Consider the following 20,212-nt stretch of genomic DNA (forward strand, 5'->3'; position numbering starts at 1 on the left):
TATTGTTCAACTCTTGGTGATCCCATTTGGGATTTTCCTGGCAGAAATACTAGAATGGTTTGCCATTTTCCAGACCACTTTATAGATGAGGAAACTGAGGCAAAGAGGATTAAGTGAATCACTCAGGATCATAGAGCCAGGGAGTGAAGCTGGATTTGAACTCGGGGAAGAAGCCTTCAGAACTGTTGTCAATTGTTGTCAAGGGCAATGGGGAGTTTTCTAGGCTTTATACCCCTCTACTTCTAAAAAGGCATCTATTAGGAGAATTATGATAGTTTGTGGCTAGTAAAAAAGCAAAAGTACACACTTAGAGCTGAAATTGTGAAAACTTCCTGGCTTAGGACAGTATTTCAAATTGAGTTCAGTTTGTGAAATAGTGAGAAATGAGTACGCCAGAGTTCCTGATTTAACCCTATATTTATATTTTTCCCCCAGAGATTTATTTTAAGATGTAAATAGAGAATAGCAGCATGTTTGGTACCATATAGGTTCTGCTGTTTAATACTCAGTGTCTGAAAAAGGCTTCATTCAGTTCTGGGCCTTTTTTTTTAAGTTTTAAGAAACTCCCTATTTTAATCACAAATTTCTCCTTTTCTCATCTAGTATAAGCTACCACCCCCATATTTCCAATGGGGTCAATGACAATGAGTCAGCCCTTTAAGTGAAAGGTCCTTGAGGAGAATCTGTGTTTCTGGTTTCCCTTTGAGGGGCTGTTTCTCCTTGGCTTCCAGCAGTATTGTATGTCCATAACTAGCAGCCTCCTGAAAACTGCCCCTCCTGAGTTTTCATAGAAAACAGACCAGAGTATAGCAGAAGGAAAGGCACTGGACGCAATCACTAAAATCTTAAACCAGCTGCCCAACTTACTCAAACAGCACCACTGCAAAGGACTGCACCAGACGGTAGAAAGTCGCCTCTGAGACACACTTGGAATAGCAGCGCTGTCCAGGAAAAAGGACAAAGGGAGGCAGAGGTCAGTCTCCTTATGGAGTGGGCCAGGCTGCTGAGCAGCTTGCCTTGAAAGAACATCCATTGCTCCTCTAGGCATCCTGTTCTCTTGCATCCCTTCCCCTATCTCCCAGTTCTTACCTGTGCACTCACATATCGGGCAAACCACTCGCGACCTTTTCCATTTTCACTGCTGCAGAACTCTCCAAACTTGGCTTTCTCTTCTTGGTCCAAATCTTCTCTGAAAAAAAAGGCAGACACATCATATTCCTCCCTATAAGAGAAAGGATTTCACAAACCCAGGATACCAAGTTGCTGTGTTATCTTGAAATTTCATTGTGCAATCAAAAATAGTCTTCCTCAGTTTACAAAAAAGGGAATAGAGAGAGATACTTGTTGTACACCTACTCACATAGGGAAGGGGGCATTTATTCTTGAATAAGACCATGGCATGAAAGTGAATAGGATTTGAATGAGAGGACTGTGCAAGATTACCAGCTTCACTTTCTCCTCCAGAAGGTCATAGAGTTAGCTAGTAGCTGTAGGACTCCACACCAGAATTATGGCCCTTAATCTAAAATTCTACACTGCCCCATAATATATCTTCTTACCCTCCAGAGAAGATCTTTTCAACATAGTTACGCATAAATTCCCGGAGTCCCAGAGACTCCTCATCTTTGGCTGACTCCGTACTCTGGTTGGAAGAGAAGGACTCATTGGACGATGAGCGGTGATAATGGTCCCAGGTTGGGTGAGTGGGGGACTCCCCCATATCATTCTCACTATCTGCCGATTCTGTGGTGTCGCTTTCTGATGCCCCATCACCAAGAGAGTTACTTCCATCTCGGGGTTTCAAAGGGTGTGATTCTGAGGGGGCCAGGGTCGATGGCTCACTGTCAAAGTCAATCAGAGATGCCACAGCAGCATCGGGGGCATCCATGGCTCAGATAGGATGCTGAGAGGACAATCAGTGGGCAACTGGACTTCTTGGTTGGGGGGAGTGGGGGAACAATGCAGCAGTCTAGAGTACCAGAGTCACTTGAGATATGTGGGCTACAAAGCACAGGACTCACAGGACATCCTCATGTTGTCCTAAGGCATCTGGAAGAAGAACACAAATAGACAAAACAAATCAATAATTACTAATTACACTACCAATAATTCTTACTTGACAGAAACTCCAGAATTTTAAGTTAAAAATTAAGGAAAAATGTATAGAATCCAAGAATATTAAACCATTCTCTAGTGTACAATTATGGTAAGACTTTTTCCAAGTGCACCCTTTGTATGAGCTGACCTCTCTCAATAGGGACATCAGTCGCAGGAACAAACCATTAGATTGGACATAGAGTAGTGCAGACATGCAAAAGAACTGTGTTTGAAATCTAGCTTTCTAACTGTGTGATCTTGGGAAACTCGCTACCTTCCTCATAGGGATGCTATCAAGAGGACTCCTTATTGAGATGGAGTGTTGGATTTAAGTCAGGAAGAACTGAGTCAGAACCTTGCCTTAAACTTGCTGTGTGATGTCTAGTATCACTTAACCTCAGTGTGACTCAGTTTCCTTACATGTAAAATAGAAATAATAGCACCTATTTCTTGAGGATTTTGTCACCATCAAATGATAGCTACTTCTCAACAAGGATACCCTCTCTTTTTGTGCCTTTTATCCCATTCCTCTCCTTTTTCCTCTGGGATCCTGCTCTTTCCCACATATAGGCATCTTTTCTGCAAAAGTGCCCAGGTCTTCCCCTTCCTTTAAAAGACAAACAAGCCCAAAAACCCCACAAATCCATGCCATTCCCATTCACTTGGGTCTGTCATCCCCTTACACTATTATCCTGCTTGTCTTTCTCTTCATAACCAAACTTATTAAAATCCATCTGCATTTTATTTCCTCTGCTTCTCCCTTATCATGAGGTCTCCCTACCTCACCACTCACTTGAGACTGTCCTCCCCAAGGTTACCATTGAGTATTTTAATGGTCAATTCCAACAGTCTTTTCTCAGTCTTCTTCTGCCATAATCCCTCTTTGGCTTATAAAACTACTGACCAGCCTCCTGGATACTCTCAGATTCTCATAGCACAGATGTGTTCTAGTTTTCCAGTCTAATTCCTCCTTATCTTTTGCTGTCTCACTCCCTAACTCACTCACTAGTGGCAGCTAAGTGACCCAGAGTCAGAAAGAGTTAAAAAAAAGAAAGACACATACATTTGATGAGCCTTTATAATTTCCTGGGTTGCAGGCACCATATTAAGTGCTGGGATACAAAATAACACCGAATATCCATTGAGTATGTCCAAATGGATTAGGCAATTAGGCATCTAAACTCAGAATTCATTGGTTTCCCCAAAAAAACTTACCCTTTTCCCTAACTTCCCTATTTCTATTGAGGGTACCACCCTTCCTGTTTGCAACCTTAGAGTGATATTTGACCTTTCTCTCCTTCACTATCCATACACAATGCCAGACCTCGTCTATTCTTTCTGCAGTATCTCTTATCTCCATCACCCTCTCTACACTCACATAGCTACCACCCTAGTCTCATTTTCTTGCCTCACATCTTTCCTCTCTAATCCGTCCTCCCAGCTGCCAAAGTGATATTCCCATAATATAGATTGCTGTGTCACTTCCTTGCTCACAATTCTTCTAAGAATGATTCTTGTATACAAAGAAGCTTTCTATATCACTATGTTTCCAACCTATATTTCTATACTTTTTCTACATTTTTCCTTGCTTATTTGTTGTCCTGTCCAACTCATCATCCTGCCAGGATTTTTTTTTAATTCCTACTGCTCTACAGTAATTTCTACTGCAGAACAGCCGACTTTGAATCCAGGAAAATCTAGCCTATAAAATATCTCAAATAAGATCAAATAGGATGCTCCCAGAACTCAGCCTTTTAGCTAGAGGGAGATTTCTTGGGCACCTTCAGCTTTAGGGATGATCTTGAGAATAACCCCATGTGCAAGAGATGAGATCTTCCTAGAGAGAGAAAATTTCTTTATTTGAAGCTAAAGGACCAGTTAATAGTTAATGTCATGTAAAGGAGAAGAGAAGAAAGGACATGGGCTGCAAGAAATTGAGACCTTGCTTCTCTTCTTCTCACCCTTATTCTTCTTAGGACAGTGAGTTATTTGGACAATATATATCTCATAGGAAGGGCATTGCTGGTTTAATAGCACTAAAGGGCATTTGCCTTATAAGGAAAGACAAATCCACAATATGATACCATAAATCTTTCAGAGGACTGGGGAAGACCTTGTAGGAGAATTGCTCAAACGGTAAACATGAGTTCAAATCCCTTTTTTATGCGTTACTAAGGATGTTTCTTTTTTTTTTTTAATATCAGTTTATGGGCTTCTGTGAATCCCTTGTACTTTCTACAAATGACGTGGGTTGAAATAAAAACTGTTTACCCGATAAGCCTTTATTACCTTGAGAGCTTATAGTGTAGTAAGGAATCTTTGTTACCCACTTATGGTAATTTAGACACAAGCACTATCTATTTGCCCCAGACCAAACAAGATAGCCACCCAATACTGAACTCAGTCAAGTTTAGTTTTCAGTGCTCTTCTCCATCAACTTTTATTATTGGTTTATATTTTTTATTGACTGTCAATATTGTCTCCTCAAGAGGATTTAATAAACTCCTCAATGGCAGAGTTTTATCTCTGTTGAGTGACTTATGCAGAGTCATACTAATAAGTGTCTAGGGCTATATTTGAACTCAAGATGAGTCTTCCTGACTCCAGATGTGGTAATCTATCCACTTTTTATCACCCAGCTTCCCCTTTCTTGCACATAGCAATAATAAATGCTCATTGAAGACAAACTAACTCAATATCTCTCCTGTAGAATGAGACAGCCATGTTCTTTTGTGAAGTAGGGAGCTAGGAAACACCAGGACTCATTTATCTCTATATCTATCTCCCCTCCCAGAAGACCTAACTAATGGGTCTGACATAGAGTAGGCCCTTGAAAACCAGTAATCCAGTTTCCATCTTCATAACTTCATAATCTCCCATGTTTAACCCTCATTTTCTTTCACAAAAACCTATAGCCAGACAGTTAATTTGGTTGCATTTATTAATGTCCTTTCTTAAGCCAATTATCCTTCTCTATTAAAACCCAGTAATCTCAAAGGTCCCTTTTAGCCCTGCCATCCTACATTCTAAGGATGCTTTCTGTTATGCTTACCATACAGTCCGAATGGTATGGTAAGGATGCTTACCATACAGTCCGAATCTATAAACTCTCCTCTTGCCCCATAACTTCCCAATGGTTAGGAGGGATTGAACCATAGTTCTATGTAATGATTCCATTGCTATAGCTTTCCTGTAGCAATATCCTTCCAGCTTCATTTCTTGGTATTCTCCTTTACTCTTTCCTCACCCACAAACTACTGCAGGGCTCTCTATATTGTGGCATCCTGGGTGGGAAATATTGCATACCAGATTGCTCGGTATGCAATGGCTCAGCCACATCCCTGAGGAGGTTGGTTCATCAGAAACCAATCTGCTGTAACTCTGATTTTCTTACCACTTCAGAACAGCCAAAGTCCCACCTCCCTGTCACAGCTGGCCAGCCTTGGAGAATCAGCTTAGGGGATGGTCAACGCCAAGGGAAGGATCATCAGTCCTTCTCCACATTTGTGGGCCACAGCTTCCAGCCATAAGCCACAATGCTGAGTGATGGCCCTATTTTGTTCTTCCGTGTTCCCAAGGACAAAAGAATATGTCCCCCACGGGAGCAAAGTATTTGTGCAAGCCAAGCTGTACACACACATAATTCATATTTATATTGTGAGCTACAAAGTGTTCTTGGATGTTCCCAGGAGTGATGAAAAAACATGGTACCTATCTCCTCATGCAAAGGTCATGGGCTGAAACCATTTGAGGCATAGCCACCATGTGGATTCATTTTTCCTGGTTATGCTTATTTTTTGTGATGAATAATAATAGCATCCACATACTGCTTTAACAAAGGATTTTACAAACATTAGCTAATTTTAGCATTACAGGTAGGTGCTTTTATTAGCCCTATTTTAAATTTAAGAAAACTCAGCCAAACAGTCTCTGTGGGTACCTAGGTGGCACAGTGCATTGAGAATCCATTATGGAGTTGAAATCTAACTAGCTGTGTGATCTAGAGCAAGTCACTTATCCCTATTTGCCTCTCATCTGTCAGAAAAAAAAAAGAGCTGGAGAATATATGGGGCAGCTAGATAGTACACTGGATAAAGCCTGGACAGGAGAACCCGAGTTAAAATCCAAACTCAGACATTAATACTTCCTACCTCTATGACTCTAGGCAAGTCACTTAACCCCAGTTGCCTCATCAAAAAGCTGGAGAAAAAAATTGTATCTCTGCCAAGAAAATCCCAAATGGAGTCACAAAAAGTCTGGCACATAGTGAGTGCTATTTAAATGTTAGCTATCATCTTTGTTGTCATCATCATTTTAGACTTGGCAATCACTTTCCTCATGAACTGTCAAATAGGCTTTCCCATCTTGCTCTTATGACACTGTTTATCATTTTCACTGAATCCCATCTATTTTACAATAAAAGAAATGTGCCCAACTCCTTGATCCTATAACCCTACTTACTACACTTAATACAGTAGATATGACTATATACTATAATTCTATATCCTGGGTTGTTTTTAATCACTTCTTTTCATTGAATTAGACAAATTCTTGAAAAATTGAAAATTAGAAAAATATACCCATTCCTTGATGTAGTTTTTTAAGTCTTTACCCTAAGAATATTAATGATAGGAAGAAAGGACCCATCTGGAGAAAAATACACACAGCAACACTATTTAGAACATGTGCTCTTCCAAAACTGAAACAAATGTGCCCAGTGGTAGAGGAAGATCTAAAAAAATGGTGGTACATGAGTATAATGGAATATTAGTTGTGTTATAAGGAACAAATACTAAAAATAAGAAATACAGGAATACAGGAAAGATGTTTAAAAAAAAAAAGCAGAAACAAAAGAGCAATCTCCAAAATGACTCCATTTGCATAACTGAAGATAACATCAAATTCCAGCAAAGCCAATAATAAATACTGTGGACAATACTGATGAGTCCATGTCAAAGTAGAAGCCCATGCTCTTTGTTGCTTTCATCAATAGGAAAATGGCATAAGGGGATGGTGGCAAGTACAATAATTGGATTGCTTTTTGGAATTGGGCATTTTTTTTTGTTTATACAATGCTTGGGGAAATAATTAAAACAATAAACATAAATCAATTTTATCTGCATGTGAGAAGTCTTATGAAAGATGATGAGGACATGTGACTTAAACAGGAGGAGACAGTTTCATTTATAAAAATGAAGACAGAGCAGCTAGGTGGTGCAGTGAATAGAGCACCAGCTCTGGAGTCAGAAGGAGCCAATTTGAAATGTGGTCTCCAAACTTTACTAGCTATGAGATCCTGGGCAAGTCACTTAACCATATATAGCAACATAGCATAACATAGCAACAACATAGAATAAAGTACTTTAGCCCTTTTTAGCGGGACTTCTTTTGGAGGATTTGTGAAAGGATTGTTAATTCACAAAGGGCAGAAGTTTGTGACATCTATAAATATGCAAAAAGGAGAGTTGGAATGTTGGACAGATCACTGTGTGTCAGAAAGGTGAAGTCCATCTTTGGATTTTCAATATGAAAAAAGAATTTATTGGGATTTCACATTAAGATCCTTTTCCAATTAGTCCCCTTCAGTTTTGTCAATTTAAGTTCTGAGGTTACTTTCCTGTTTTGACATCCTACAGCTCAGGGCCTCTTCATAACTCCTTTTTGCCTGAAAAAATTTTACATGATCCTAGCATATGGGTATATAAGATAAAATATAATACAATATAAAACATTAGAAAAAAGAATAAATCATAATTTCATATTCCCCATCAGTTATGAGACCCCATGAGGGGACAACCCACAAAAGCTGGCCTGGCTTTTTAATGAATGGAATTATCTAGACCAATAGTGTCATCCTTAAAAAGAAACAGGGTTCCTAAATGAAGTGCAAGAATCCCAGTCACCTGGGAAAACCACATATTAACATTATAATATATTTTATTTATTTATTTTATTTTGCAGGCCTTGGATTGATCATTTCCTATTTTTCATTCTCATTACATAACTGGTTTATCTCTTTGGATCACAAGTCCTTGCTGTCTTTCCCATGACTTCTTACATGCAGATGAAATTGATTTATGTTCCATTATTTCCCTTTGCTTAAGAAATGGATTTATGAAGTAGAAATACATTGAATTTAGAACTGTAAACTGTGGTTCAAATTCTGATTTTGTTTCATACTCCTGAAGTCAGACAAGTCATTTTCCCTTCTTCCTGGACCTGTTTTCTCTTCTATAAAACAGAGGTTGAATTAAAACATTTTTAACTTTCTGGGATCCCTGAGACTCAGGGAATATGGGAAATCAAAACTAATTTTTTCCAACATAATTCAGATAAACAAAACTCTTTAGGAGCTTCAATAATTTGTTAAAAAAAATTCTGAGCCCCAAAAGTATCACTGAAGTCATGTCTAAAGTCCTTTCCTGTCCTACATCCTGAGCCTAGAACAGTGGCGCTTCCTGGAAGAGGGAATCTGGGACTCTGGAAGCCTTGCTCACGCTAGGAAAACATCCCATTAGGAACCTGAGCCAAGAAGGCCAATATGTAAATTAAGAAAAACCTCATCAGCCTCTCCATGCCCACTCTCCCCAACAACGGTTCTTGCTCCAGCAGGGCCTCCCAATCATGAGGAAAAATTACTTCCACATCTCTCCTTCTGCATGCCACAAATAATTAGCATCAGCAATGAGCTGGCTGTTCCCGCAGTGCCCATAGGCATCTGTTAACACACTGATGCTCCCCCCTGTAATTCCTCTCCCTACCCTTCCAAACCTCTTCCCCTCCCATTTCCCCTTTCCTGTCACAAGTGAAACCACAACATTAGTAACCCTGCCTGTGGGGTCCAGGTTGGGCTGAACATTTACATAATGATGCTGTTGGATCCTTGTCCAAACCAGGACACTGCGGAACCTTTCGGTTAGAGGCCATTAAAAGCTGTAATTAAAAATATACCCCATGTTGTTTCCTAGTTCTTGTTTTGAAACCACAATGAGAGCTTTCAATTCAGTTTCTATCAGATGATGACTAGCTCAGCTCAGTAGTTCCTAACAAAAGAAACCTGCTTATTGCTTTCTGCCCGGGTGATAATTGCTTCTGCTTCAGATCTGGAGTGCTATGGGGCTGTGAAATGATTGCCATCCAAATGGCAGTCCCTGTGAAATTCAAAATTCAACAAATTAAAAAGAAATTCAGGTAGAGGGTCTAGTTTACTAGTATGTTTGGAAAGTTGTGTACTGGCCTGAACATCTGTAGAGGCACCTGTTTGTGCACAATATTGTGCCAAAATTCCATGACCTTTGCCAAGAACCCCCTTTAACACAGGTACCCCAAGAGATCAAGGAGGGGAGCAAAAGTTATGGTTAAGGAAACGGCTGCCATTGTTGTCATCCAAACCCTTAAGTGTTTTCTATGATTTCTATCCAATTGATTTTTACTATGACTTCCATGGCTGTATTAGCTGGTATACTGAATGACCCATTTATCAGTACTTGGCTTGAAATGGAAATTGCTCTATAACTTCCAATAACTTCTGGAGGCTGTGTAAAGTAGCCAGAGAAGTATTGGACCATCATTTGGGGAGCCCCGAATAAATTATGGCATGAACATATAAGATATGACAAGAGAGATGGTTTCAGAGAAAAGGTAGCATGACTAGGATAATTTAAACAGCAACTACACAAAACTGCAATAACCAACCATGAATTGGAGATTCCAAAAATGAAGTTTGTATCCCATCTTCTGCCTGGAAGAAAACAGACATAGAGTGCAGATAGAAACACACATTTTAGGAGCTCGCCAATATAGAATTTTTTTTAAAAAAATCACCATTTTATAGTATTTTTTTTTCAAATACATGCAAAAACAGCAATCTGTTTTCCTTTTCTTTCCAACCAGTTTAGGAGATGGAGTGGAAAAGGAGGTAGGCATAAGATAGTTTTGTTTAAATAAGGAAAAATCAAAGCATTTTTTTAAATCAGAAAAGAGAACAGATGAAAGGCCAGATAGAATCCCAGAGAAGTAGGACAGCTTTGAAAGTTACTTATCAAATTTATTATATATTTAAAAAGAAAAGAATGGGAATCGTGTTTCATGTAAAGTCCTCTTTTTCTGTTTTACTGGGCACAAGAAAATACTTATTTCGTTTGGTATTTAAGTTCAAAACAACCAAAAAAGTTTTAAAGGTGACATTTGAACTGAGTTTTGAAGGAAACTAGGGCTTCCAAGAGAGCAAAGTGAATGAAGAATCACTTGATTTGGGGCCAGAGGAAACAGACAAAAGTCCCAGATCTGCTTCCCACTATGCATGATGTTGGAAAAGTCCCATTCCTTACCTGGATCTAAATTTTCTTATCCCTAAAAATGAGGGGATTAGACTTTACTATTCATACCTTTTCAGTTATGTCTTATACTTTATGACCCTTTGTGGGTTTTAGTTCTTTCTTCTACAGTTCATTTTACAGAGGAGGAAACTGAGGTATGAGGTTAATTGACATGCTCAGGGTCACACAGCAACTAAATGTCTGAAGCCAGATTTTGAAGATAAATTTTCCCCCGATTCTAAGCCCAGAGTTCCACCTAGTTGTCCCTTTCTAGATGTCAATCCTTATGCTGAATGGTGAGTCCCTGTCTTCATAGTCAGGACTCACTGCTCCCAGCAAGTCTTTTCAAAACAATAATCACCAGCCTTCTGGTAGGTGTTTGCTACTACCCTATTGGATGGACAAAGCAAATATATGGTGTCTTAACCAGATCCTACACCTATTACATGCTGTGATCTTATTCCTAGAAAGGGATGACATAGTTCTAAGGAAAAGAAACTATAATAATACTGCAACGTCATTTGCTTTTTCAATCAACAAAAATTGAAACACCTATTAAGAATCTAACAAGTAGGGGCAGCTAGGTGGGCAATGGTTAGAGCACCAGCCTTGAAGTCAGGAGGACCTGAAGTAAAATCTAGCCTCAGACACTTAACTGTGTGACCCTGGGCAAGTTACTTAACCCCAATTGCCTCAGCAAAAGAAGAAGAAGAAGAAGAAGAATCTAGCAATTAATCATCAAAATCTTCATAATAAAATAAAATTTAAAATCTTCACAATAAAATTAAAAATTTGTATGAAAGATTCTCAAGTTAAATGAGAGTTGGCCTTTTGTAAAGGCAATTTTTCTTCTGTATTTTTGACCTATGTCACTTTTGTTTGTTTAAAGGGTACAAATTTTACAAGTAGAGAAGAAAAATAACCTTTTGAATTTCCACAATATTTAATTCTTTTATACTTGCACTAGATTTGAGACTATATGAATTCAATCTGGACATGATCATGAACAGCACAAACCCTAGAAAACTAGGGCCACATTTGAAAGGAAAGGATATTTTATTTAAAAAAAAAAAAAGTCTAGCAATTAGATGGTACAGTGGATAAAGTACATCTGAGTTCAAATTCTACCTCATTTACTAATTGTGTGACCTTTGGCAAATCATTAATCCCTTTTAAAAAAAAAAAAAGGTTAAGTCTAGCATTGTTGAGAATTAGTAAGCCATGGCCTCTACCATCATGGGAATTCAAAGTCTGGCTACAGAGAGTATATATAGATACAATATCTAAACAATGCAAAATGTAATTAAGGATTCAATTATGCATGAAGGGAGAAGGGGAAAATTCAGAAGAGTATGCTCAATGAGGGCTAGAGTGATTAATGAAAGAATAGTGGAAGGAGGTCGGGCCTGGCAATTGAGAAACCAGTGTTTGAGTCCAGGCCCTGCTATACTTACTAGTCATATATCTTTAAGTATTTCTGGACCTCAGTTTCCTTATATGTAAAATGTGGATAATAACACTCCCTACAAGTAAGTCAAAAGTTCCCCTCTAACCACTACTAAAAATAACAGCTTGGAACCTTGTCCTCTAACTCAAGGACAAAGCCAGGATCATCATGACACACAATACTGGCCTTGGACAAGTCATTCAAAATCCCTAGGGCCTCATTTTCCTGAGAATGGGGCAGTTAGTGCAGTCCAGTAAAGCCTGGAGTCAGGAAAACATTCATAAAAAAATTCAAATTCAGCCTGAGACACTTATTAGCTGTGTAACTCTGGTTGCTTAAACCTATTTGCCTCAATTTACTCTATGAAGTATATGTGTGTATATGTGTGTGTGTGTGTGTATGTGTGTATGTGTGTATGTGTGTGTAAAAAAAAAAAAAATATATATATATATATATATATAAAAACAAATTTGTATCTATAAAATGAGCTAGAAAAGGAAATGGCAAACCATGTCATCTCTGCCAAGAAATTTCCAAATGGGGTCAAAAAGTCACACCGAGTTGACCCCATTTTTTGAGTAGAAGGCCCAAAGGTCTTTTAGTCCTAAATGAATGATTCTAAACTCCCTGGTTCACTTTCCCTTAAAGTCAACTGCCAAACTATCTGAAAATGACCTTTTTCAGCTAATCACTGTTGACTTCCCCCTAAATTGCAATTCTCTCCATTTTACTTATAAACAAAAATTATTTCTATGTTTTAGGTCAGAGGCAGAAAGGCCACTCGGAAAATAAAATTAAAGGGTTGAATGGGATCTTAGAAATTACCCAGCCCATACTCATTTTAGAGATGAGGAAATTGAGGTTATATATAGTGAAATGAATTGTCGACAAAAACACAAATCCAACCCCTGCTATGCTCACAAATGGTAGGGGGTCTAATTCTTTGAAATCTACCGACTTCTCAGAAGTCTCCTCAACACAGGATTGAACTACTCAAAAGTCACTTCACACATAATCATAAGCATCTGGTTATTCATTTCCCATCCCACAGCTGTTCTGTTTATCATAGGGAACTCCTGAGAAAACCATCATGCCCTTTGGTTTAGCTGAAATGAGGTGGAATCTGATAACTGCTGCTTTTCATTAACTTCCCCAAGCCAGCTGAAGAATAGGGGCTGCTGTTATTATCATTCATAAAAAGAAGCTTGAAAAATTACCCAACTGTGAGGATTTGCTCCAAAGCACAGGACTCCCTTGTGGGAACTAAGGGAGTAGCGCTGCTTATAATCACAAAATCACAGACTTGGAACCAGGAGGTCCATCAAGGCTTAACTTTTTGTGTGTCCTGTTGGCAGTCTATGAACCCTTCTCAGAATCATGGTTTTCATGTGTATGCCTCAGTTTCCTCAACTGTAAAAAGGGAATAGTAACACAACTTCCAAAAATGTGGTGAGGATTATGAGATAAAGGCACTTAGCACAGTGCCTATTAACTGTAGGTATTTAATAAATGCTTATTTCCTTTCTCCTTTCAAGTCAAAGGCTTAACCTGAAAGGTAGGATACCATTACCTTCCCCTGCTGACCCCTCACTGTTTACAAGCTTAAAACCAAGTCCTTAGCTAGCTCAAGGCCTTCCCCAATATTAATCTGTCTGGCAGTCTGGGATGATGGGCAAAGCAGGAGACTTAGATTGGAGAACCTGTTTAGATGACTACCACAAGTTCAGTTTTATCTATAAAAAGACATATATAACAAATATTGTTTAAATCTTCTGAATATGCATCTTACAGGTTTACCAGTCCATTAGTAAAATTCAGAAAGGTCCTGCAAGCCTTTGATCACCATGTTTCTCAGAAGCCAGCTTTTTCAAATTATTTAAACTCTCTTTTCTATCTCCTCCCATTGTAGATTTTCCTGAACTTCTAGTCCCTTAGAATAATTCATATCCCACAACTTTTCCTGTTCGGCAGGTTCCTGGAGTCCATAGAGAGAATGGTGTAACCCAATTGATTACTTCAACCTCCATGGCCATAGGAAAGGCAACATGTTTGTGTTTCTCCCTAATTAGACCATGCAAATGATGTGAATAGCTCCTGGCTCAGCAGGAAGTTTTACTGGTTTTATCTCCCATTGCTCTTGGAAGTAGGTAGCTTTCTAGAAAAGATATGATTCTATGAAGAGAGCAGGAGGAAGGAAGCATCATTTCCTACCTGAGTTTAATAGCAGGGTTGGGGCCCTCAAACTGGACTCAGCCAGTTGAATTGAGCCATAGTTCCCTCACTGCCTTTCTGCTACTTTTATGTTTTTTTTTCCTCCAATAATAACTCCCCAAGAGGGAGGGTGAAAAAACACAAGGTTTTGCAAGGGTGAATGTTGAAAGTTTTAAAAATAAGAGAAGAGTAAAGGCAGAAGATCTGGATTTTAATGAGGAAACTGAGGCAAACTGGGTTAAGTGACTTGCCCAAGGTTGTTTACCCTTCTTTCTGAAAGAGAACATTAGTGAGGTGATGTCATAACTTACAAGTGAATTTAAGTGAGCGAGAGCAGTGCAAGAGTAGGACAACTGGAGATTCGATGAGATTTTGGCCTTTTTCAGCTCAAGTCTTCACAGGCCTCGGTCTGACTGAGGCAACACCCATTCAGTGATTAAAGCTAGGTAGCAATTGAGGCAAAAAAATCTCTTGGTACCTAGTTCAAATATGAGAGGTGAAGCAAGCAGAATTTCAAAGCAGAAATGACTGCAATATACATTCAGTCTAAATATCTGGGGCCAGATTTGAAATCAGGAAGATTAGTCTCTGACTCCAGACCTGGCATTCTATACACTGTGCCATTTCTATACAATTCTAAACACTGTACATACTATACACTGCATCAGCTACCTGCCCTATTTCTTAATAGCTAGCATTCATATAACTACAAAATACTTATTTATAAACATAATCATTTGATCCCCACAACTTGGAAAGATAGGTGCAATTATTACCCTCATTTTATAGGTGAGAAAAATGAGAAGGTCACATAGCTAGTAAGTAGTTGAAGGTTTGAATTCCGAGATTTTCCTAGACACCTAGTTTATCTAGGATTCAAGCTCAAGCTTTTATGTCAAGTAGCTGCCTTAAGAGCAGGGCAAATTTTATTTTTGTTCCTTTTTTTTTTGGTGGGGGGGGGAGTGTGAAGAAGAGAGGTTTATTACGTTTAGATTTTTTTTTTTTGCTTTTCTTTGAATCCCTAATAATTTAAATTTTGATAACATAACACACACATAATATATATATATATACATATATATATATATTTATTTTTGTTTTCTGACTTCATTTTTCTATCAGAGATTCCTACTGAACAGATCTCATACTATGGAGCTGATAAGTGCATCCCTATAAAAGCCTTCTCAGATCAATGCAGGTGTCAGTAATCATCCTTGCCTCTACATTTCTACAACCCTGATTTATCTATCTCATGTCCTGGTTTCTCACCTTGGAACAGGTTCCTCTAAATTCTCCTTTTATAGAAATGGAATCTTTCTAAATCCCAAGGCAAGCTCTAGTATTCTTAGCAGTTAAAAAAATCCCATTGGACAAATGACTTCTCAAACAACTACTCCCTGTGGTTTAACTGAACTCAGACTCAGAGAAATTCCCTAAGAGTTTGTTAGTTTAGTTATAATAAGGGATAATTATAAGATGTTAAGATGGCTATGTTTCAGTGGTTTTCAGACTAGAGTTCAAAACCAGCCCCAGTTTTTTATTATTAGTTCTATCCCCCTGGGCAAATCACAATCCTTGTTTGTTCATTAATAAAACAGTCTTCTGAACCATACTCACCTTCCATGGTTTTTAGTGAGGATCAAACAAGATATATATTAAAATATATATTATATCAAACAATTTAGTATACCCATTCACATTGGGAATGGGTTCGAAAAGCAAGACTACAAATATACCATGAAGGGCATAACACTCTCCAAAATCTATAAAGAAATAAGGATGGGTGGGTGGGGAAGCAAAGGGTGAGGGAAGAAGACAAGAGAGGGATCCCTGGATGGGGGGAGGTTAAGTAATAGTAAGACAAGTTATAGGCCAGAATCTAATGCAGAGATGGGAAAGAGTTGTGTGTGTGTGTGTGTGTGTGTGTGTGTAGAAATATATATGTATGTATACATATGTATACATAAATATGTGGTTTGGGGATGGGTGGGAGAATGAAAAGGTATATGTATGTCTGTGCATGGGTATGTGTGTTTGTGTATATGTCTATATATGTGTATATAAATAGATCCTTTAACTGTAGCCTGCTTGGGAGTATGGGGAAGTTGAAAGGGGGGAAAAGTAAAAAAGATGCACAGCAGAAAACAAAATAATTTACAAGGAAGTAAAGAAAAGATGGACATACATGAATATAATTTCTTCTACACACATACTTTTAAAAATTGGTTTAAAAAATTTTAAATTTGTTTATATACATACATTAGGGATTCAATATACATACATATATATATATATATTGTTTATATATTTGGAATCCTCCCTCTTGTTCTGCTGGACATGACAATGTTTTCTTTTGTTTCATTTTGTTTTGAATTGCTTTTCTGTTTTTCTTCTCTTATTCTGTTTCTTCAAATAAAATAATTTTGATCAAGATATTTCAAAGTCTATCACTGCATTTCAAAGGATACATTTTTAATATGCTAACTAGATAGAGTCAATATGCTCACTAGTTTTAGAGGGAATCCCTAAAGCTTTTTATTTTGGCAAAAAGAGTATTTCCAGATTTCATAAAACCTGGTACTACTGCTTCACATGAAAATTCTCAGATTTGGGGCCTGGTATGAGCTACTTGGACTAAAAATTATAAAGCAAACCAGTGCCACCTGCTAAGAGAGGGATGGAGGGAGGAAGAAAGAAGGGGAGAGAGACAGACAAAGGAAAAGAATCAGAAACGGAGAGAGGGAGAGAAACAAAAAGAGACAGATAATTGTAGAGACATATATGCTATATGCAAGTGACTTGGACTCAGATTCAGCTTCATTTGTGGAAACTTATACTGTCCACTTCCCATGAGAAGTTGTGACTCGGGACACAACATCTATGTCTAAAGTGTTCTGTGACCATAAAGTATCAATAAAATGGAAAAAACTACACTCTTTTTGATGTCATTTTGTGTAATGGCACAGATGGCGGTGAATAAGGTTGTAATACTTCCTAAGCAGAGTATAATGGTTAGGGCTGTTTGGTTAGATTCTATAAGGGTTGGTTGAAGCAGATTAGGAGGAAGATGCCTGCAACAACCATTGTGCAATAGTAGCAATAATAACAATCATGGAAAGATGCACAGAAGGTATAGATACATTTTTGCCAAGGATGACTGGCCCCCATTTACCTCCAAATAGTTTCTTTGTATTCATTTCATATACCTTTTAATTGGCCATATTTTATTGGCCATTTATTTGGCTGAGGAGAATGTAAGCTCCCTAAGGGCAGAGCTTTTTTAAAAATCCCCAGTAGCCTTCTACCGTAGTAGGAATAAATAATTTCTCAACTCATTCGGGGAAACACAAGGACACACTCATTTAGGTAGCAAGAGTAAAGTATACAAGATGTCAAGCCCAAAGGTTGTGAAAACATTAAAAGAACAGACTTCCAAGCCCATTGGATGATCCCTCTGCAGGAAACTTAGAAGCACTTCATAGATAGGAAAGCATGGGGAGAACTTATGAGTACAATACAGGATAATACCTACCAGACAGCAGATGTTTTAATGCCCAAGACCTTGGATTGAAGAGAAGATAATTAAAGCAGAGAACCAGACTACAAATGATCAAGAGATCGATCATCCAATCAGATCTAGGTCAGGAAGGGATCTAGGTCAGGGATTTTTGGAATTGTAGATTTTTCCAGTCCAACTTTTTTTGTTGGGGAAACCGAGTTCCAATGAAATAATTTGTTTAAGGTCACAATCAGGATTTGAACTTGGAGTCTTCTGACTCTGCTCTGAGAATCTACCTAATCATAATGATAATGGAAAGTAATATTAAGATCCTCGTTGGTTAATTTCCCTTTAGGATTTCTAAAGAAAGGACAGATCAGGTGCTTTTGTTTGGCTGTGCACTAGGAACCCAATTAACCCAGGCAGGGTGGAGCAAAGTGAACCCTTTCAAAAGTATCTGAAGACAAACATTCATCTGGGTGAGGCACTCAAGGAGAGAGAGATGGTACAAGTACAAAACCTATACTTGTCTCCCTCTTCTGACATTTAATCTTTAGTTATTTAATTTTTAGTCTTTGGGGAGGGGCAACAAGCCCAGGCTCTCTGTTTCTACCCAGAACCACCAAGTTCTCAGAAAGGTCATTTAATGTCTAGAGGAAGAGATAACAAGACGATTAAAACTGACAAATATTGCAAAACCTTAAAAAAAAAAAAAGATGTATATGCTGAAGTGAAAAATATCTGTGCTTTGGTTCACCTCCCTTTTCTTGCAAAGCCTTGTAATGGCAGATTTTATACTATAAGCCTGAGAACCCAGAAAGCAAGAACTGGGAGGGATATTTAGAACCAAGACTTGCTTGACATGTAATGCTGGAGAAACTGAGGCAAGATAGAGATTAAAGAGTATTTAATATTTTATTTGAAAGGGAGACTGACATTATTAATCAGACAAATGCAAATTAAGACAACTCTAAGATACCACTACACACCTGTCAGATTGGCTAAGATGACAAGAAAAAATAATGATGATTGTTGGAGGGGATGCGGGAAAACTGGGACATTGATGCATTGTTGGTGGAGTTGTGAACAAATCCAACCATTTTGGAGAGTAGTTTGGAACTATGCTCAAAAAGTTATCAAACTGTGCATACCCTTTGATCCAGCAGTGTTACTACTGGGATTATATCCCAAAGAGATTATAAAGAAGGGAAAGGGACCTGTATGTGCACGAATGTTTGTGGCAGCCCTTTTTGTAGTGGCTAAAAACTGGAAACTGAATGGATGGTCCATCAGTTGGAGAATGGCTGAATAAATTGTGGTATATGAATATTATGGAATATTACTGTTCTGTAAGAAATGACCAACAGGATGATTTCAGAAAGGCCTGGAGAGACTTACACGAACTGATGCTGAGTGAAATGAGCAGGACCAGGAGATCATTATATACTTCAACAACAATACTATATGATGACCAGTTCTGATGGACCAGGCCATCCTCAGCAACGAGATCAACCAAATCATTTCTAATGGAGCAGTAATGAACTGAACTAGCTATGCCCAGAAAAAGAACTCTGGGAGATGACTAAAAACCATTACATTGAATTCCCAATCCCTATATTTATGCACACCTGCATTTTTGATTTCCTTCACAAGCTAATTGTACAATATTTCAGAGTCTGATTCTTTTTGTACAGCAAAATAACGTTTTGGTCATGTATACTTATTGTGTATCTAATTTATATTTTAATATATTTAACATCTACTGGTCATCCTGCCATCTAGGGGAGGGGGTGGGGGGGTAAGAGGTGAAAAATTGGAACAAGAGGTTTGGCAATTGTTAATGCTGTAAAGTTACCCATGTATATATCCTGTAAATAAAAGGCTATTAAATAAAAAATAAATAAATAAATAAAAAAGAAAGAAAGGGAGACTGAGTCAGGATAATAAAAGAGAACTGTGGCACAACAGGAAAAGGTGTTAGAACAGACTAATGCTTGGCACTGGAGCCCAAGGACTTTCTTCAAGGTTTACAAAGCATTTTTGTCACAAGCATACTCCAAAATTATATCATCTAATTTCATTCTTCTATAATTGGGGAAAACTGAGTCTGGGGGAGGGGGCTGTCTTGCCCAAGGTCACATAGCAGACTGGGCTAATGCTCCATTCACCCATCCTTGATATAATCATGCAAAATAGGAAAAGATCCTCTTATCCCTTGCCAATCACATCCTGGAAATTTTCCCTTTGTCCTTGGCTGCCCTATCCCCCAAAAATACATTACCCCAGAAATACAGACTGCTTCCATGTTGTAACTCATCCTTGTCTCTAAGGGAGGCATTTACTCTCAAATAAGAAAAGAGCAGTTTTCTTGGCCCAGATCCACACACTGAGTCAACCACACTTTCTCCCAGTTAGCTTCTTTGCTTTCTTTTGTTCCTTATATTTAATCAGTGACCAAGTCTTGTTGATTCTATCCCCTTAATTTCCCCTCAAATCAACTCCACTACCTGGGCCACCACCCTAATTCTTATCACATCTCACTTGCACAACTGTACAGAGATAGAAATGACCATTATACCACACATGATCACATATTTCCTTAATCCAGGCCACTAAGTTGGGGTCCAGAGAATTCTGGAT

At 38.3% G+C, this 20,212-nt stretch overlaps 1 protein-coding gene across 5 annotated transcripts in view; it reads right to left on the minus strand.

Annotated features, from left to right (window-relative positions):
- The window catches only part of KIAA0513 (KIAA0513 ortholog), a 56,035-nt gene that overhangs the window by 22,927 nt on the left and 12,896 nt on the right, over window positions 1-20,212 (minus strand). For 4 of the 5 annotated variants that reach the window (XM_031950182.1, XM_031950183.1, XM_012540345.3 and 1 more), the window contains exons 3-5: window positions 1,560-2,049; window positions 1,090-1,189; window positions 868-941 (exon numbers count right to left, since the gene is read on the minus strand). In XM_031950182.1, the coding sequence (XP_031806042.1) occupies window positions 868-941; window positions 1,090-1,189; window positions 1,560-1,888 (503 nt within the window). In that variant the 5' untranslated portion in view covers window positions 1,889-2,049. Of the gene's footprint in view, window positions 1-867; window positions 942-1,089; window positions 1,190-1,559; window positions 2,050-9,792; window positions 9,839-20,212 lie in introns of all 5 variants that reach the window. The other variant, XM_031950185.1, reaches the window with a different exon arrangement.

The sequence above is a fragment of the Sarcophilus harrisii genome, chromosome 2 (genome assembly GCF_902635505.1).
Source record: "Sarcophilus harrisii chromosome 2, mSarHar1.11, whole genome shotgun sequence".
Taxonomy (NCBI): domain Eukaryota; kingdom Metazoa; phylum Chordata; class Mammalia; order Dasyuromorphia; family Dasyuridae; genus Sarcophilus; species Sarcophilus harrisii.